This window comes from Tubulanus polymorphus, chromosome 11 (assembly GCF_964204645.1).
Source record: "Tubulanus polymorphus chromosome 11, tnTubPoly1.2, whole genome shotgun sequence".
NCBI lineage: Eukaryota > Metazoa > Nemertea > Palaeonemertea > Tubulaniformes > Tubulanidae > Tubulanus > Tubulanus polymorphus.
In genome coordinates, this window is record NC_134035.1 from 7273843 (window position 1) to 7291878 (window position 18036).

Below are 18036 nucleotides of genomic sequence, written 5' to 3' on the forward strand. Positions count from 1 at the left end.
TTCTATCATTATGTTATGTATATGATTATTTTATCATTATATTCTATCATTATTTATTCACTCACTCACAGGCGCCATGTAAAGGCCTAGGGGAGCCATGTAGTCCCGCGCACAGAGGAGACTGCACCGGAGTGTGTCGACCATTCCACACGAAACGCGGCTGTCGTCGATTACCGAAACATGGATGGACTTGCATTCAAGTGCCGGTCGCTGGTCGCCGTAAACCCAGCAGCCTGCGATCACGATACCAGTAGGAAAGGATAGAGAAAAATAGTCGATAAAGTCTAAACTATAATGTGGCATTCAAGGTCGTGACGACAAAACGTGAAAAACCAATTCCAATACATTATTATGTTATTATTGTGGTTGTTCTACAATTGTTTATTGTTTTAGAGTCTAAACTTTTACATAAATGATGGTGTTTTGGGTAATCTCTATGCCTCAGTTCTATAGCCTGATTCTAATCTTGCCTTTGGGATACAGTTGATTTCTCTCATTCAAATCTAACCGTCGCAATGTGGAGCTGGGGTCAAGTGTGGGATTATAACCGTGATAATAACGATAAGAGTTTATTTATTTTACGAAGTAAAATGAAATGCCGCTTGCAAACGAGTTTGTTTTCTTTTTTTTTGGATAATCTCTCGCGCTAACCCGCCGCGGAGGGGCTCGAGAGATCGACCGTACATTTTCAATGCAGAAAAATAGATGGACTGATAATACTGATACGTGGATATTAGTGTTTTATTGTCAGTTTTTAGTTAGAAAATAGAACACGGGAACCTTAGGGGATCGTTATAAAGGGGATATAATTAAGGGGAAAAATGTTCGATTTCATCGTTTTTCGGATCATGAAAATTGGTCCATAAACATGGTTCCAACGGTTGCATTGAGTCCCCGGGAAAGCATCGTCTTGTGTGAATGAATTGCTGTTGAAATCATTGTTAGAGATTAGAACGAATACACGTCGTTTAAACAGATGCCCGATTTCACAGGTGCGACGCCTCCATAAACCAACGGAATCGTGGTATCAATCTACTGTATTCTCTCAATAATCAAAATGAAACATGTACATTTTTCTGCCGACGTACATTATATTACAGTGCATGCCTTTCACACCGATAGGCAACAACTTGAGTTTTAGATTATTGAAATTACTGAAAACTGTCAGTTCTTAAAAAGAAAACCACCTTCCCCCAGTCTTTGAATAATGACTGGAAATATGTTTCTTATTTCGATAATGAATATAGAAGCCGCCCGCACTGTCTTTTTTATTTCATCTTTTTTCGATGGAAAATGAAAAAATCGCCGGCGCTCGGCATAATGCAACTTTAATGAAATAACAATAGCTGGAACCAGATATATTAGCGGAGTCAAACCTACTGACGACGGCATTAGTATCACAAAAACTTCTATTTACTTCCATGTCCTTGTACGAATTCTTCCGCTGAATTTCATACTGAATGACTTTTTGACGATAAGTGCGCCAGAATCTGTCTATACATGTTGAAAGCAATATAAGTGGCTGCTTGATGAGCTCATTTTGAGGTTCATGATACGAACAAAGCGTTTTGTTGCGGTATTTTCCCTTTATTCAACCACAGTACAATTATTCTATATTTACAAGTATATGCAAATTTAACTCAGGGTCAACGCACCAAATTGAAAAAAAAATAATTTTGAGAATAATTTTACCGAGGTTGAATGTTTGTTTGGCGGGGGCACCAAAAACGAAAAATATCGCGCCAGATCGCCAACAAAACAAGACAAAACAGGATATCCTTTTTGGCAAAATTATATGCAACTTTCATTGTCAATTTAAAAAAACAACAAACGAATGCAATATAGGACAAATTCACGCAATTGAATGGTTTCTAGTTTGTTGGCTCATAGTAACATCGATGTCGAGGAAGTAATTACATATGACGCGTACATAGAACAATTATAATATACCATGGAATCGTGATGGGATGAACTAGAAATACGGTATAATATATACATATTATCATTTCATTGACACCCGCGTATGATGCTATAAAATTGTCACAAGAATTCAAAGCTATCGCTCTTAAAACACACAACGATAAGATTACTTGAAATATGACACACGTAGGAAACATAAAACAGACACTTCAACCTCAGAACTTCGGCGAGTTGATGAACAAGGCGGATGGAACGGTGAGTAAATCTATCAGGTGACCTCGCATAATGCTTTTGTGATTTGTGAAGCGTGAAAACGTACCGAAGGCTTCATCTGAAATTAATCTACTGATCAAAAAAGCTTTTAAAGAATATCTATTCGGTTCCATTTAATAAGCTACAGACGGTTGCGAACGACACGAATCATCACGATATGAGAGTTATGTAACCGTTCTAAAAATTTGCGACTGCGAGTTTTCACGGATCTACACTAACAGCGCCTACTCTAGACACTGTTTTATCTATACGTTTATTAGAGTTTCTTTTCTTGTATATTCTTTTCTGTTGCTTTCGCGGAGAACCCTTACGTAATTCTCAGGAAACCGTCTAACGCACACACCTCATATCCAACCAGAAAGTAGTTATCAATAAAAGCATCAACATAAATCTCATCCATTTTGAGGCAAGGCATCTATACACTGATGCAACGGCCTTGAAACACCGGTAATAGAAATACGACTCCACACTGCGGTAAATAAGAACCTCACTTGTCTAGTCTTCACATCCTCAGACTCCTGCGCGCCTGGCTTTAACTGAAGTCATACGATACACAAAGAAACCCCAAGGCTGACCACAGTCCACCTGGTTGTCGATAATCCGTGAAGACCTGCCTTGCCGCGTGAATCACTTACGTAATCTTTTCTGTAAATGTGAAGACCTCGGGGGCATTATATTCTCTTAAGCCCGACATTATCCCACATTCCGGACTGTTCATAGGTTGATATTACGGCAGAGTCGACATGTTTCAACAATTTTTAACTGTTCATTTATGAATATTTGAGGACTTATGAACTAAAAATTAGTTAAAATTTTTGATACATTTTGAGAAAGTCACAAAACATTTGAGACTGCGTTATATATAACTTGATTTTAAATTGACGCCAAGCGAAACGAAAACTTTCCTGGAAGAACCTACTGTAGAACGCGATGATAGGAGGTCCCTTGTACATCACATCGTGACGCAGCAGCGTTGATGATGTCATAGAAGAAGACTTGTCGGGTGTTATAGGTTTAGACATCATGGTCGTATCACGTGTCATCTCGATAAACAAGGCTGCCTATAATAATGCTTACATCACACATTGACATTGTATAGATTCTAAATGTTATGTGATATCTTGTAGCTATCCCGTAAAGAACTGCTCTACCTCAATGCCGTCGATTTCGGTATCTACGAAGTGGTGGCCGATTGCCTACAAGACGTCGACGTCAACCCGAATTGCGTGGACTATATGGGCCGAAATGCGCTTATTTTGGCTATTAGTAAAGCTAACTTGGTACTTATTGATGTATTGCTCGATCAGCTGAATTACTCCGCCATCGAAGACGCGCTACTTCACGCTATCAGCAAAGGAAAAGAAACGATCGTCAAACTGATTCTCAGTCATGAGTCTTACGCCGACAACGGAGCACAAAGCAACCGATCTAGAGATTCGAACTGCGATCGAAATCAATTCTCGCCAGATATAACCCCGTTGATACTCGCTTGCCACGAAAACAACCACGAGATTATTCAACTGTTTATAATGCGAGAACAACGAGTTGAAAAACCGCATCAGATTGATTGTCAATGTGAACACTGTAAAACTGGTGCCAGCGACGACCCTTTGAATTTTCACCTCTCACGCCTCCACAAATATCAAGCCCTGTCGAGCCCGGCTTACATGGCCCTAACGAGTACTGATCCTGTTGCTACCTCCTTCGAACTACGCCAGGAGATGACTCATATGGCGAATTCGCATAAAGAGTTTAAAGTAAGTTTTATGTAATTATGTAACAAGGCTGAGACCTCTGTTTTAGCTTCAGAAACGCTATGCGCATTGCGAATGGGGCAAACTTTTAAAACATACAACCACGTGATTCAAAAAAGTAATATCAGCTTAAATTCCAAGACATAAATGTGTTTCAAAATTCCGTGCTGATGTATAAATCTATTCGCGAGCTTCTGCCGGTCAAAACATCCAATAGTTTGACTCGTAGTTCTGATCTAAATTCCCACAAAACCCGAACCTCTAATGGCTCACTATAGAACGAATAACCAGCTTGTGTCCATGTATTAGAGTTTTGAATGCTCTTCCAACAGATCTTCAGAAATCATTTAACATTGACATATTCGAGCGCTATTTGAAAAGGCATTAGGAAATATACCAAATAGTTATTAATTATTTCTCTATCTCTTTACTGACAATAAAAATCTCATAATGTTTTTAGCCGGACTACCTTTCGCTGATTGAGCAGTGCATGAATTTCGCGAATGACATGTTGGATTTATGCCGAACGTCGAAAGAAATCCAAGCGCTCATAGCTGACGATGTAACGCATCATCCGTTAGGTACATTACACAAAGCCATCAAATACAAAGAGAAAAAGGTAAGTTTTTGGCAATAAGAGAAACCTTTCAATCAATTGGATTCTCTTGTGTGAAATATTAGAGAATTATGGAAACATCAGACAATGTAATTAAGCCGAGGACACACTGGGCGATTTCGTCGGCCGATTTCGTCGCCCGACGAAATCGCCGGTAAAATCGGCTTGTGTGTTGGATTCTGCCGCCGGCGATTTCGTCGCCGGTGACAGAATCGCCCAGTGTGTCCGGTTCAAGTTCAAGTTCAAGTTCAAATTTATTTCACAGAAAGCATGACAGGCTATGTACACAGGTTGAGAGAAAACAAACAATAAGATTTACAATTTAAAAAAAAGCACAATTATAAAAAGAGAGAGAACAGTAGCTTTCAGTGTGGGCCAAGCAAAGCCTTTAGGCCGCTGTCGCAAGCGCCCAGGGAAAATACGAAAGGGAAATGAAGAAACAAAGGAAATGAGAGTTAATGATTTTTGATTACGGCGTTACGGCGGTTACGGCGATCAGTCGCCTCGAGCGCCGTATTAACCAGCCAATCACGATTCTTCGACGGTTCACCTGATAGCAAAATGGCGACCTCCACCGATTTCGTTGGCCGACGAAATCGCCCAGTGTGTCCGGGTCTGACGGCGATCAAATCGGTCATAAACCGTCATTTTCGTCAGGAAATGAGGAATTGTTCAATTAGTGCGTATACGCACGATAGAAAGTAAGGGTCAGTGAAAATGCAAGCAAATGCGTTTGGGGGAGGGAAGGGTCTAAACGGATCTAGTACACGCACCATTTGATGCATTTTTAATACAGCATTGAACTACAATATTGTATTACAATGTGCTATAACTCAATAAAACACTTGTTGCTGTTGTTCTAACGATCATCGTGATGGTCGCATCGGCATAATTTAGAAAATTGCGTGTCCAGTTCGACTCCTATTACATATTGGTTTCCTATACACCGGCAGTTCCCATTAGTAAGTATGTTCTCGAAAATCATATGCATGCGTACATGGGGTAGGGGTGGTTAGAAAAGTACTGTTGCGTACAAGAAAGGGGTTAGAAATCGGCTATCCCTTGAAGGATCCCTGACTAAAAATAGGATTACTTCTTTTCTCGTATTGCTTCTACAATATGGTGAAATTATAGTTTCTTTCTCCCCACGACGAATGTTTGAATCTATTTTTCTATTTTTCTATTTACAGTTTGTTGCCCATCCGAATTGTCAAAACCACTTAGCGAGTATTTACTACGGTGAATGGATGAATCTACAGGAAATGCCGAACTGGAAGAGGAATCTTGGATTCCTAATCGCGACTCCATTTATACCGTTCCTCTGTATAATTTACGCATTATTTCCCAACACGAAGGTGCGTGCGGTATCAGTATGATTTTATAATATCTTAATACCGCCCAATTTCACAAAAAGGTTTAAGACCAAAACCGATTTAAGATCAACAGAATGAACTGAGAAATTAAACCGATTTAAGAGTAAAAACCTGGACTTTTTGTGAAACTGGGCCCTGCAGCTTAATTTGATTATTAGATTCGAGAGCATTTTTATGGTGGCTGATTTGGGTCATACTAAAACATTTTTTATCGTTGCTCCAGCCGTACAGAACATTTTAATATGGCCCGAATCAGCCACCATAATATCATTTTAGTGCTTATTATGTTGTCTAATTCGAGCCATATCGAATTTCTAGACTTTTCAATTCTCCATTTAAAGCCGTTCAGGTACCTGAGAGTTCCAGTGGTGAGATTTCTCAATCATACGTTATGGTACGTCGTTTTCCTGCTGTTACTGGCTATCGTTACATTTGGTCTGGACAAGTCAACGCCGGACCTGGTTCACGCCGAATCATGGGCTAGCACAGCCGATGCTATCTATCGCAACGACTTCAGGACCGCTGATTTAAATATAATGTCTCCATTACATTGGGTTATATTTGTATTTGTTCTCGGTAAGTTAGCTGATCGAAGCGTTTGTTATATCAGTTGATGGATCGATCGGGGACGAAAACTGTTTGATTTTTTCCAAACCAAGGTTACCATTGACACAGGAATTTGAATGGGAATTTATTTAAGTCGACTCAACTATGTGGCGTCGGGTTATACTGTGAGACGGATAAATTATACGAGAATTATCAAATCAAATTGATGACTAAGAGCATAAGAAAGGTATAATTAATCAAAAACCCCAAAGTGCTGTGGCTACCCATGTTTGGGATACTAATGGTCATCAATTTGATTTTAATAATTCTCGTATGATTTTTCCGTTTCACAGTATTACCCGACGTCACATAGTTGAGTCGGCTTTAATAAATTCCCATTCAAATTCCTGTGTCAATGGTAACCTCGGTTTCTCCCCCATAATAAACTTTTGAACCTATACATTTCCTCTCTGGTCAAAATCACCTAGTTTTCATGTGCAATAGTGTGTGTCGTTCTTGCTTGTATATATGACGTGAAATGTCATAATTTTAGTCACTCTTGAAAATGGTTTTTAGGATATAACTGAAAATTCGAGGTTTTAATAAATTTTTATAGTTTATGTTTTGAAATCGCTTTCGAACTAGATTTTCCCTTATTTAGCTGTGATTTCCTCGTGGTTTTTGTTAAGTAACCGATGAACTTTAAAAGAGAGTTTATCAGCCGGTTTGATTGATGTTTTCACTTGTTCCGATGTTTTTATCATTATCCAATTTTGAAAACGAAATGAAAAAATCTAATTCGAAAAAATAAGGATTCAATAGTGCAAACCCAGCGGGTAACCGATAATATAGCGACTGAAAAGAGATTTATTGTTAAAGACCCCCTTCCCTACTTTATAAATCAGTAGAATGAAATTTATATCTCATCTTTTCTTATATAAATTGTACTCTCTAACTGTTACAAAGGTATTTTCTGTTTTTTTTTCTAATTTTGCTACTTTTCAACCCTGTTTCTTATTTGCTTCTCATTTCCATTGTGTTTCAGGTAATTTTCTAACGGAAATAACTCAATTCAATAAATGCGGATTTTCCGTGTACGTGAACAGCATGTACAACTGGTGCGATTCGATTTGTATCGCTTTGTACGTCGCCGCGTTTACTTTGAGAATAATCGTCGACGTCAAAGTCACTTCGGTCTACGAAACATACAAAACCGACATCGAAACCCTCAGGAGTAATCTCTCCGAACGTCGATGGGTCGAATCACCAGACGGCTTATCATATATTCGCAATTTCAGTCATTGGTTGTACAGTCAGCCGGATGGATATTTCCTGTTAGGCTGTAAGCATACATTACGCCCTTTCTGAATAAGTTAGTAATTACGATGTGCAACATATTAAAAAATACATACATCAGGGTTCCAACGGGTTTTGAAAAGTCTTGGAAAGTTTTGGAAAATGGGAATTTTTTGCCAGGCCCTGGAAAAGCTATGGAAATTTCTTTTTTTCTATCAATGGCTATGGAAAAGGTATGGAAAATCAGAAAATGACCTCAAAATAAAAATTTCCTTCAATTTTGAACTACAGGCTATAGGCCTAAGCCGTCACCACTAAGATCGATAACAAAAAGGAGTTGTCATTTTCCAGATAACAGCTTGTCTATAGGCACTACAGATTTGAGAACAATATGAAAACCCTTTGTGAATGGTCACCATATTGCTTCTAATCTACTTTGAATGGTAATTTGGTTATAGTATTGGCTATAGTAATTAATGCATATGAAAAGTTTGCAAGTTAGGCTCTATATGTGTTGAACGACAGGACCTGCCCTTATCATCAAGACTAAATTACAATGATGCTGGCTTATTTACACCAGGGAAGGGATCCCACCTCCCTGTTTAAACTAATTATTCTTGGTTGGTTACTTAAAACTGTGAAGACTGGCTTTTCCGTGTTGTGAATGACTGTCATTCTGCGCGATCTGTTTGTTGAAAAACATTTGATATTACTACAGTCAACCCCGCATAAGTCGTCATCGAATTAGTCGAATCATCACATCTCTCGCATAATCATTTTGGTCTCAATTTTTTTTCTTTAAACCTTATAATTATGCTCTTAACTCGCACTTCATTAGTCGTATTTTCATGTAAGTCGTATCACTTTTAGAAGCCAAATCGTCTGATTCCATTCAAAATACCTTGCGTAAGTCGTAGCCCGATATGCTGGCAGCAGATAAAAATACGCTACAATATTGTCTGTGTAAGTGTTTAGACAGTTACAATGTAACTTTCTTGCGACGTCTGCTGGGTGCACGTGGCCGAGGGTAGATTTCAGTGATATATAGGATCTGCACTGTCAGCTCAGGATACGACGACCGACATGACGAACCATGCTGGAATCTGAGCGTCGTATATATCGTATTTTCACAGGTTATTCGTGGAATTCGTATAAAACCACAATTTATAGATAACTCGTAAAAATACGACTTACCTGTGACTCGGACAAGACGTAAGTCGTAGAAAAAGCATCGGTCCAAGTGCCACGACTTATGCGGGGTTGACTAGTAATATGGGCGAGGGAGAAGGCCAGAAACACACAGCCAGTTGATTAAGAAAAAACACGTGAGGTTTGTCTTAGAATTAGACACATTCTATCAGAAATGATAGAATGTGTCTAAATATTTTGCTTTCTCCTTGATGAGACCTACGTTGCCTGTTTCTAGGGGTAACAGGTAAAAATCCCCATGGTAAATATCCCCCAGTAAAAATCCCCTAGGTTGGCGATGTATAACTTCGTGGTATGTAAAATTTATAATCTGGGTATGGAAAAGTATGGAAAAGGTATGGAAAATGATATTGGCCAACCCGTGGGAACACTGATACATGGACTGGTCATTCACTGATTACTGCAAGGGTATTCCAAACCAACTAGAATGTATCTCCCCGGACATGTCATAAATAACCTTCCAAACCCAGGTCTGGTATCAAAATTTGCTTTTAGTTGAAAATGTTTTCATTTGGTATCTCATGAATTATTCACCGAAAAATAATCAATTCATATGATATTATTATTCTATATGAAATCATTTCAGTTATAGGCCAATATGTTTGTTTCAAAGATGGCTGAAAATAAGCCATCTTTGATTGCATTACGAGCCATAGATTTATTTTCTGATAATGCCATTAAGTCTTTCGGTCGCAATAATTTAGAGCAGTGACAATGTGAAAGGATGGATTGCATCCAAAATGCTAATAGTTCGGTCGTAACGTATTTCACAGTGTCGGCCATCTTGAACCTAGGTCCGAACTATAGCGACCGTGCTCAATAGTATGGTCGACCATTTCCGGACAATAGTTTCGACTAACGGACATTCGGTTTCATTTAGTTCGACCATGGACGTATAAACTAGATAATCTAGTTTATACGTCCATGGTTCGACTATAGCGAAGTCGACTATCTACGATAACCCATGTTCGCCCAGCTTGCAATGTTTGATTGATATCCATGAAACTTGATGCGAGAATAAAGCCAGGTTCATCTATTCTCAACTTGAACCAATCATTTTAACGAAGTCAATAAAAAATCAAATGAATTCTGCTGTTTTATATGAAGTACGTATGTAATATGTTATATGTCGTCAATTTGTTACCCCGTTACTGTGTGCTTATTCTGTGATATCTGGGAAGTCAATAAACAATTAAGCGTCTAGATTATAATGAAAATGAATATTATAATTCTAACCATTGATTGTATACTGATATTTATAGGCCGATCCTGGTGGGACGCTACGGACCCTCTCATACTGTCCGAGTGTCTATTCGCTATTGCAAACGTGCTCTCGTTCGTCAAGTTGACCTATATCATGCCGGCATTTGAATCTTTAGGACCGCTACAGATATCATTATCTCGGATGATGAGCGACGTTGGGAGATTCATGACGTTATTCGGAATGGTACTGATTTATTACATTAAACGAACCAGACATAGGTCACGTGATTGAATTGAGTATAATAACTCGCTTTTTTCAGGTATTTTTAGCATTTGTGATCGGGGTGACAAATCTTTATTCGTTGTACAATTGGTATTTGTCGGACTTCGACAGAAGCACTGGAAAGTTCGAAGTCAGCTCAATGACTGATAGCTTTGGAGAGTAGGTTCCTCGCTAAAAATTTCTTAAAAGCAATTCTTTAATTTAAAAAAAGTCGAAATAACCCCAACATTGTATGCTTTTCAGTTTACAAGGAACGTTCATGACATTGTTTTGGGCATTATTCGGTATGTCTGACTCGTCTGTGCCTGCACTGAAAATGAAAACAGCTGAACGAGCTGGTAGGTATCCGGTCTATTCTATTTGATTTCATTTTCAATTCAGATACTGGCTTAATGATATTTTTGATAACCATATTTCACCAGAAGGGAAAACTACATACTCTATATACACGTACTTCTGTATTGAGATGTTGGAAAAGTAAATCTAAATATTCCTGCCGTGTCTTGATTTTGATCTTGCTTCCAGACTTCTTCAAAGTGTACGAGAATCCAAACGCATTCGATATCCCTGAAACGGTCGGTACAATTTTGTATGGACTTTACTGCGGTCTTATGAATATCATTCTTCTCAATATGCTTATAGCCATGATGTCCGATTCATACGATAAAACTCAGGTATGTATATATGTAAAAAAGTAGCTATTTGATCGCACTTCAATTCACTTTGATTCATCCTTCACAATTGTGCAATGTTACAGGAAGATTCTGACGTGGAATGGAAGTTCGCCCGAACTAAGCTATGGCTGAACTACATAGAAGGAATGGCGACTTTGCCCCCACCGTTCAATTTGATTCCTTCTCATAAGTTCATAACCCGATTATTCAGTGGTTGTAAATGCAAGGAATCGACTTGGAACGACGGGTGTTCTTGCTGTGTTAGGAAACCACGTAGTCCACAGACCGATGTCAGTGGAGGCAGCTGGGTAAGCATTTACACCTGGTTGATGTATCCCATTCTCGATCGATTAGATTTCTTCATGATAGTCAAAACGTCGTTGTAGATCATAAGTTTGTCGTAATTGTTTTCATCCACTTTTCAAGAATTACCAGACCTCGGATTTTACCGACCTCGACTCCGAGAACGTAGGAGCCTTGACGCTCGAGATGAAAAACATTGAAAACCCTCACATGAAGCTGAAGAAAGATCTTTTGCGCCGGTATTTGTTTAAGTTGGAAAGGGAACACGGTCAAAATGAATCCAGCAACGACGACGATGATGATTATAATGATGCTGACGAGGATGATAGTAAGTATCACGCACTACGGTGCATTTTCTAAATCGATCCCAAAATATTTTTCTGACTGTTTTGTGCTTCAGAATAAATAGTATAGGAACGTTGCGTCAAGTCCAGTATCTGGTGAAATAGTGCGTAGATGTAGTTGTACTAATTTTGAAAAGGCTGATTCGGTCAAGCTTATCAAATTTACTCCGGCACTCCCGACAATCCCGACAATCCCGACATACCCGACATTCCCGACACTCCCAGCACCTCCATACCTCACTATCCCGGCACGTCTATACCTCACTATCCCGGCACGTCTATACCTCACTATCCTGGCACGTCTATATCTCACTATCCCGGCACGTCTATACCTCACTATCCCAGCACCTATATACTTTACTATCCCAGCACCTCCATACCTCACTATCCCAGCACCTCCATCCCTCACTATCCCAGCACGACTATACCTCACTATCCCGGCACCTCCATACTTCACTATCCCAGCACGTCTATACCTCACTATCACGGCACCTCTATACTTCACTATCCCAGCACCTCTATACCTCACTATCCCAGCACCTCTATACTTCACTATCCCAGCACCTCCATACCTCACTATCCCAGCACCTCTATACTTCACTATCCCAGCACCTCTATACTTCACTATCCCAGCACCTCTATACTTCACTATCCCAACACCTCTATACTCCACTATCCCGGGAGAGTCCATCCTCCCTCTGCAAGGACTCGAACCTGATGGCATCGCTACACTCAGCCACGGCACGAACCCCTGCATCAGTAGACCGGGTGCGCAGGTACATGCGCAGCTTTCCGAACGAAAACTGGCGGCACCAATCAGATTGCTCGTTGTATAATCGTTGAGGCAAATTTCAAGGAAGAACTATAAATGGGAAAACCCGGGCTAAAATAAAACGGGATTTCTGATAGGCTAAAAATCACATCATCTGAACTGCGCATGTATCTGCGCACACGGTCGATTATGGCAGGGTTTCGTGCCGTGGAAATCTCGATGCCATCAGGTTCGAATCCCTGCCGGAGAGGATGGGGAGAGTCGTGAGTGTCGGGTATGTCGGGAGTGTCGGGTATGTCGGGAGTGTCGGGAGTGCCGGGTATGTCGGGGATTGTCAGGACTGTCGGGTTTGTCGGGACTTTCGGGTGTGTCGGGAGTGCCGGGTATATGTCGGGAGTGCCAGGTATGTCGGGATTGTCATGAAAGTTCCCGTAGGATATGGATGGGATACTGTGAATGGTATATTGATTCTCGAATAATTAGTAGAGGGAGAACTACGCAAGGTATGCGTGGGAGAACATAGAAATTATTTCTAAATGTAATGCGGTCTTGGAGACTACTTAACCGTATACTGGACTTACGCCAGTTACCAGGTTCCAGTTACAAGTTATAACCAGTTTCCAGTTACCAGGTTCCATTTTGAGGCGGTCACACAGGTCCCGCATTGTTGGATAGATTTAAACATTTTTCTAAACTAAAACCTTTAGCGCGGTTGCTTGTCGAACATCCCGCTTTTGGCACACAATTTAAACTTATGAATCGTTAGAACGGTGAAAATTTCTATTTTCTAATGGTGTGTATTTCATTTTTCTCGGCTGCAACGATCGGATACAGTTACAGTTTATAAAAGATGTGTCACTTGTAGTAAGGCGCCTCAAAAATTGACAATTTTGTGTCATTGGCTGTAACGTTTTAATTTTTTGAGATGTTGAATTTTCTGATGTTGATACGAATTGAATATAGAGTTTTATCTGGGAATTTGTTGATATTGCATTCGTAAAAATATCTTCATAGAAACGCGTGTGCCCGACGGGCGAGTCAAGCGCACAGCGCGAGCGAGTGGTTGAACGTCGATTTTCTGCATACGCACATTATGCTATTTTCATGGAAATTTTCAAACTTTTTTTTCTATTAGAATCATCGTTTGATTGTTTCCATGTTGAATTGCGGGTACTTGGTGTGAAATGAATAAATGCAGTACTTGCAAATCTCGACATTAGGCAGCCAACAAAATTAAACCAAATCAGTCGCTTGCCAGTTTAGGCTGTTGGAGGATTGTTTACCTTAATCGGTCTCGAAATTTCGGGTCATGTACTTCGATTTAAACAAGAAAACTCGACACAACGATATCTTTGCTTCGATTTCGGAATAAAACCCGTTTCAAAACAAATCAAATCAAATCTATCAAATAAACAAGATCGACAATCCCTTTATAAATAAGAAAATATGACATCATCGAAGCTGAGCGCGGAGAGTTTCGTGCGCCGTGGCCGAGTTGCGCGATGCCATCAAGTTATACTCCCTGTCGTAGGAGGAAGTTGTAGGTTATTCGTAAGTCTCATTAAGTACGTTCAAAATCATGGTTTTTCAGATCCACGCGATGACGATATTTTAGATAAGGAAGACGAAACTATTTTACCGCCGAGTCCAAAGTTGCGTATAACATCAAATCGACGTAACAGTTCTGCTGGCCGTTCGTCGCCTGACAGTCCCGACCCTCGATCTCCAGGACCAAGAACCATAATACGTAACTTGTCGGCGATGAAGTGCGCATATTCTTCGAGACCTCGAGACGGCGATGAGAGCACGCAAATACAAACAGCGAAGGACGCTTCGGATACCGACGAAATGCCGTCTCTGTTATCATCAACCAGTCACAATAACGATAATCAAACAGCGGCGAAGTCTCGACCTAGCGAAAGCAATAATAGCTTTGATCCGTCGCGTTTACCGAGAAGTCCCCCACTCGGCTACACGGGACGTAGAAGTAAGGAGTTGTCTTCGGGTCGTCGCCTGAGATTTCCGAACCGACCGAAAAAATCGATGGAAATCAGACGGTCTATTTTAAAGAGCAATTTCCAAAAAAAACATTGACGTTGATTTCGTGGACTTCTGTTCGACTGGTGATATGATTATGAAATAAAAATACATGCGGATATAAAAGCGAAGATCTTCACCTCTTAAGAATGACGCATAAATTGAATTAAAGCTACGCTTTAGTATTTGTCAATTTAAAAAATCTTTTTCATAAATGAAAAATAAGAAATAACCCAAATTCGTGTAAGAATACGCGAGGGGCATAAGAATGGCAAAATGTCATTTCGCCATTACTTCTAGAAGTGTATTCAGATTAAAAAGTTGTCATAGAATGAACTGTCGTCACGTAAGTTACCATGAAATAGGATCGACCAATACTGCCCACAGTGCCAATCAAGAAAATAAAACATACAATATTGAAGTGAATAGTTATTAGTTTATAATAATATACATTTTACGTGTCAAATACATTTGTATTATCATATGCCAACACCCCTATCATACCGTGTAACAATCTAATACATGTATCTACGACTAGATATCTATAGCCGGCCTGCCAATGGGGTAAGACCTCTAGAAAAAATATTACAGCATTTTTTGTTAATGGTTGGCAAAATACATCAATCAATAGATTCGATCCAATAGTTCATGAAAATGCCTGTTGCCACTCTGGGGTATTGACTTTGTCACCTATAGGGGGTGCTGAAGTTGCTATGGTTAATTACCATATTGCGATTTTGTTTATGTTTACTTGCTGTATAGAAATCATAAAATGTAATATGTAGTTAATCAGTATAACATTTGCTTAATTAGTCCAAATATCTTAAATTGTCAAATGTTTAACATCCTGTTACACCAACTTAATTATCATTGTTGTCGGTTGCTAGGCAACAGTATGCAAAAAACTATTGAAACGCATAAAAAACTGTATTGGTGGGTGGGCTAACTGTCTCCTGACTTCAAATTATGACACAAAGGTTACCATTTGCCTCGATTTAGTGTATGGTGGTAGGAGTAATTTAAAGACACAATCAAGATCATACCTTAGTTTTGGAAAATTCCGGCTTTTCAACATCGTCATCACCGCCATTACTAAAAATCACATTTTCAACAGTAATTTTGCAACCAAATCACCTAGACCGGTAAAATTGGTGTTTTCATGTACTAAATCGTGGTCAAACTGTCGGATAATATTATTTTTAATCAATTTTGACCTATAATTTGGCCGTTATTAAATTTAAGGTTGAAAATGAGATTTTTAGTTATGGCGGTGATGACGATTTTGAAAAACCGCCATATTTCAAAAGTAAGGTATGATTTTGATTGTGTCTTTAAATTACTTTACTCCTACCACCATACACTAAAGCGAGACAAATGGTAACCTTTGTGTCATGATTTGAAGTCGAGAGACATTTAGCCCACCCACCAATACAGTTTTTATGCGTTTCAATAGGTTTTGCATACTGTTGCCTTAGCAACCGACAACTATGACAGTTAAGTTGTGTAATAGGATGTTAAACATTTGACAATTTAAGTTATCTGGACTAATTAAGCAAATATTATACTTATTTATCTGCATGTTGCATTTCATGATTTCTATACAACAATAAAACATAAACAAAACCGCAATATGGTAATTAACCACAGCAACTTCAGCACCCCCTATAGGTGAAAAAATCAGTACCCCAGAGTGGCAACAGGCATTTTCATGGTTTGTTGCCAACCATTAACAAACTAGGGGTCCAAGGACACCACTTGGGAAGTGGTTTCAAATGCTCAAAAATCTTACAATTTCAATATTCAACGCCCCCTGGTGACCATATACAAAATGACCAATGACCTTGAAACTAACCACAATCATAGAACACGTCAGCAGCTACGATTTTGTAATGGATTGTGATAATAAAATATGCCTCGTTACCAATTTAATATGGAAATACTAAGTTATTCTACTATTCAACGCCCCCTGGTGACCATATTCCAAACCCAATGTCCTTGAAACTCACCACAATCGTTGAACATGTCATGAGCTACAACTTTGCAATTGGTCATGGTAACCAAATATGCCTAGGTACCAATATAATAAGGAAATACTAAGTTATTTTACTATTCAACGCACCCTGGTGACCATATTCCAAACCCAATGTCCTTGAAACTCACCACAATCGTTGAACATGTCATGAGCTACAACTTTGCAATTGGTCATGGTAACCAAATATGCCTAGGTACCAATATAATAAGGAAATACTAAGTTATTCTACTATTCAACGCCCCCTAGTGATCATATAGAATAACTAATGTCCTTGAAACTCACCACAATCATTGACGATTTCATTTGCTATAACTTTGCAATTGATTGTGGTAACAAAATATGCATTGGTACAAATATAATAAAGAAATACTAAGATATAGTATTATTCAACGCCCCCTGGTGGCCATATACAAATACTTATGACCTTGAAACTCACCACAATCATAGAACACGTAATAAGCTGCAACTTTCTAATTCATTGTGGTAACAAAATATGCTTAGGTATCAATATAATATCGAAAAACTTTTTCCCACCTATGAATGAGTACTGATGAAACCAAGATGGCCGCCAATTGCGTCATAATTGGCTGATATACCTGTCCCAGGTATTAAACATCCCTTTCCAAAGAATTCCCATCAGCAATTGCAATGAGGAATGGCAAACCAGCAGGAAGCTACAGGACTCAGAATTCGGGCCAAAATTGACATTTTTGGCCACTTAAAAGGTCATAGGACGTTCTTCTTGAGTCCTATCGACCCATGTTTTGTTATGCTGATGGGTCCTGGGGGGATTCAAATATACACGAAAGATCAAGGTAATTGATCAAAACATCTTCAAAATTTCCCTCAAAACGCGTAAAAAGTTCTAATTTTGGCGAACAACAATGGCTGCCAGTCGGCCATCTTGATTCTGACAGGGCCAGTTTTTGAGCTGAAGATGTGTCTAGGGTAGATACATGTGTCCCCCATATATCAAGACATTACATTGAAGCGTCTTCAACAAAACTTCCCAAAATAACTGGGACGGACGAACGGACGGACGGACGTCCGCACAAGTGAACGCAATAGCCCGCTGGGACTTAAGTCCCAAGCGGGCTTAAAATACCGTAATCTCCCATTTTTGGACCCTCGGCAGGCCGACTACAACAAAATAATCGGATATCTACGACTTAGGCAGCTTGCTAACATAGGTCCAAGATCGTAAATATACGTAAATATATACAATTTTGGAAGAAATGAATTTAAGATGACTACGAGAGAGTGTTTAATACCTTGAAGAAGAATAACCGGATGAAAATAGTTTTCAAATTGAAAAAATAACCATTTATAATATAGCTCATATCCAATGAAGAAAATTACGTGTGACATTGTATCAAATTTCTCAAATTTCCGGACAAACAG

General features: G+C 39.3%; 1 protein-coding gene across 1 annotated transcript; it reads left to right on the forward strand.

Moving 5' to 3' along the window:
• The first annotated feature begins 1964 nt into the window (after positions 1-1964).
• LOC141912979 (short transient receptor potential channel 7-like) lies at positions 1965-14987 on the forward strand. The gene is made up of 13 exons (XM_074804418.1): positions 1965-2175; positions 3321-3950; positions 4408-4566; positions 5754-5918; positions 6278-6512; positions 7528-7824; positions 10250-10434; positions 10511-10632; positions 10717-10811; positions 10999-11147; positions 11231-11455; positions 11574-11778; positions 14158-14987. Exons 1-13 carry the CDS (start codon positions 2098-2100, stop codon positions 14658-14660), a joined length of 3048 nt encoding a protein of 1015 aa, XP_074660519.1. The 5' UTR covers positions 1965-2097; the 3' UTR covers positions 14661-14987.
• Positions 14988-18036: the final 3049 nt, after the last annotated feature.

What these genes read in the sequence shown, in the direction of transcription:
- LOC141912979 (XM_074804418.1), top strand. Translation starts at nt 2,098, where the DNA reads ATGACACACGTAGGAAACATAAAACAGACACTTCAACCTCAGAACTTC. An exon ending in TATATTTGTATTTGTTCTCG is followed by an intron (nt 6,513 to 7,527) that starts GTAAGTTAGCTG and finishes ATTGTGTTTCAG; the next exon opens with GTAATTTTCTAACGGAAATA. An exon ending in ATGACTGATAGCTTTGGAGA is followed by an intron (nt 10,633 to 10,716) that starts GTAGGTTCCTCG and finishes TATGCTTTTCAG; the next exon opens with TTTACAAGGAACGTTCATGA.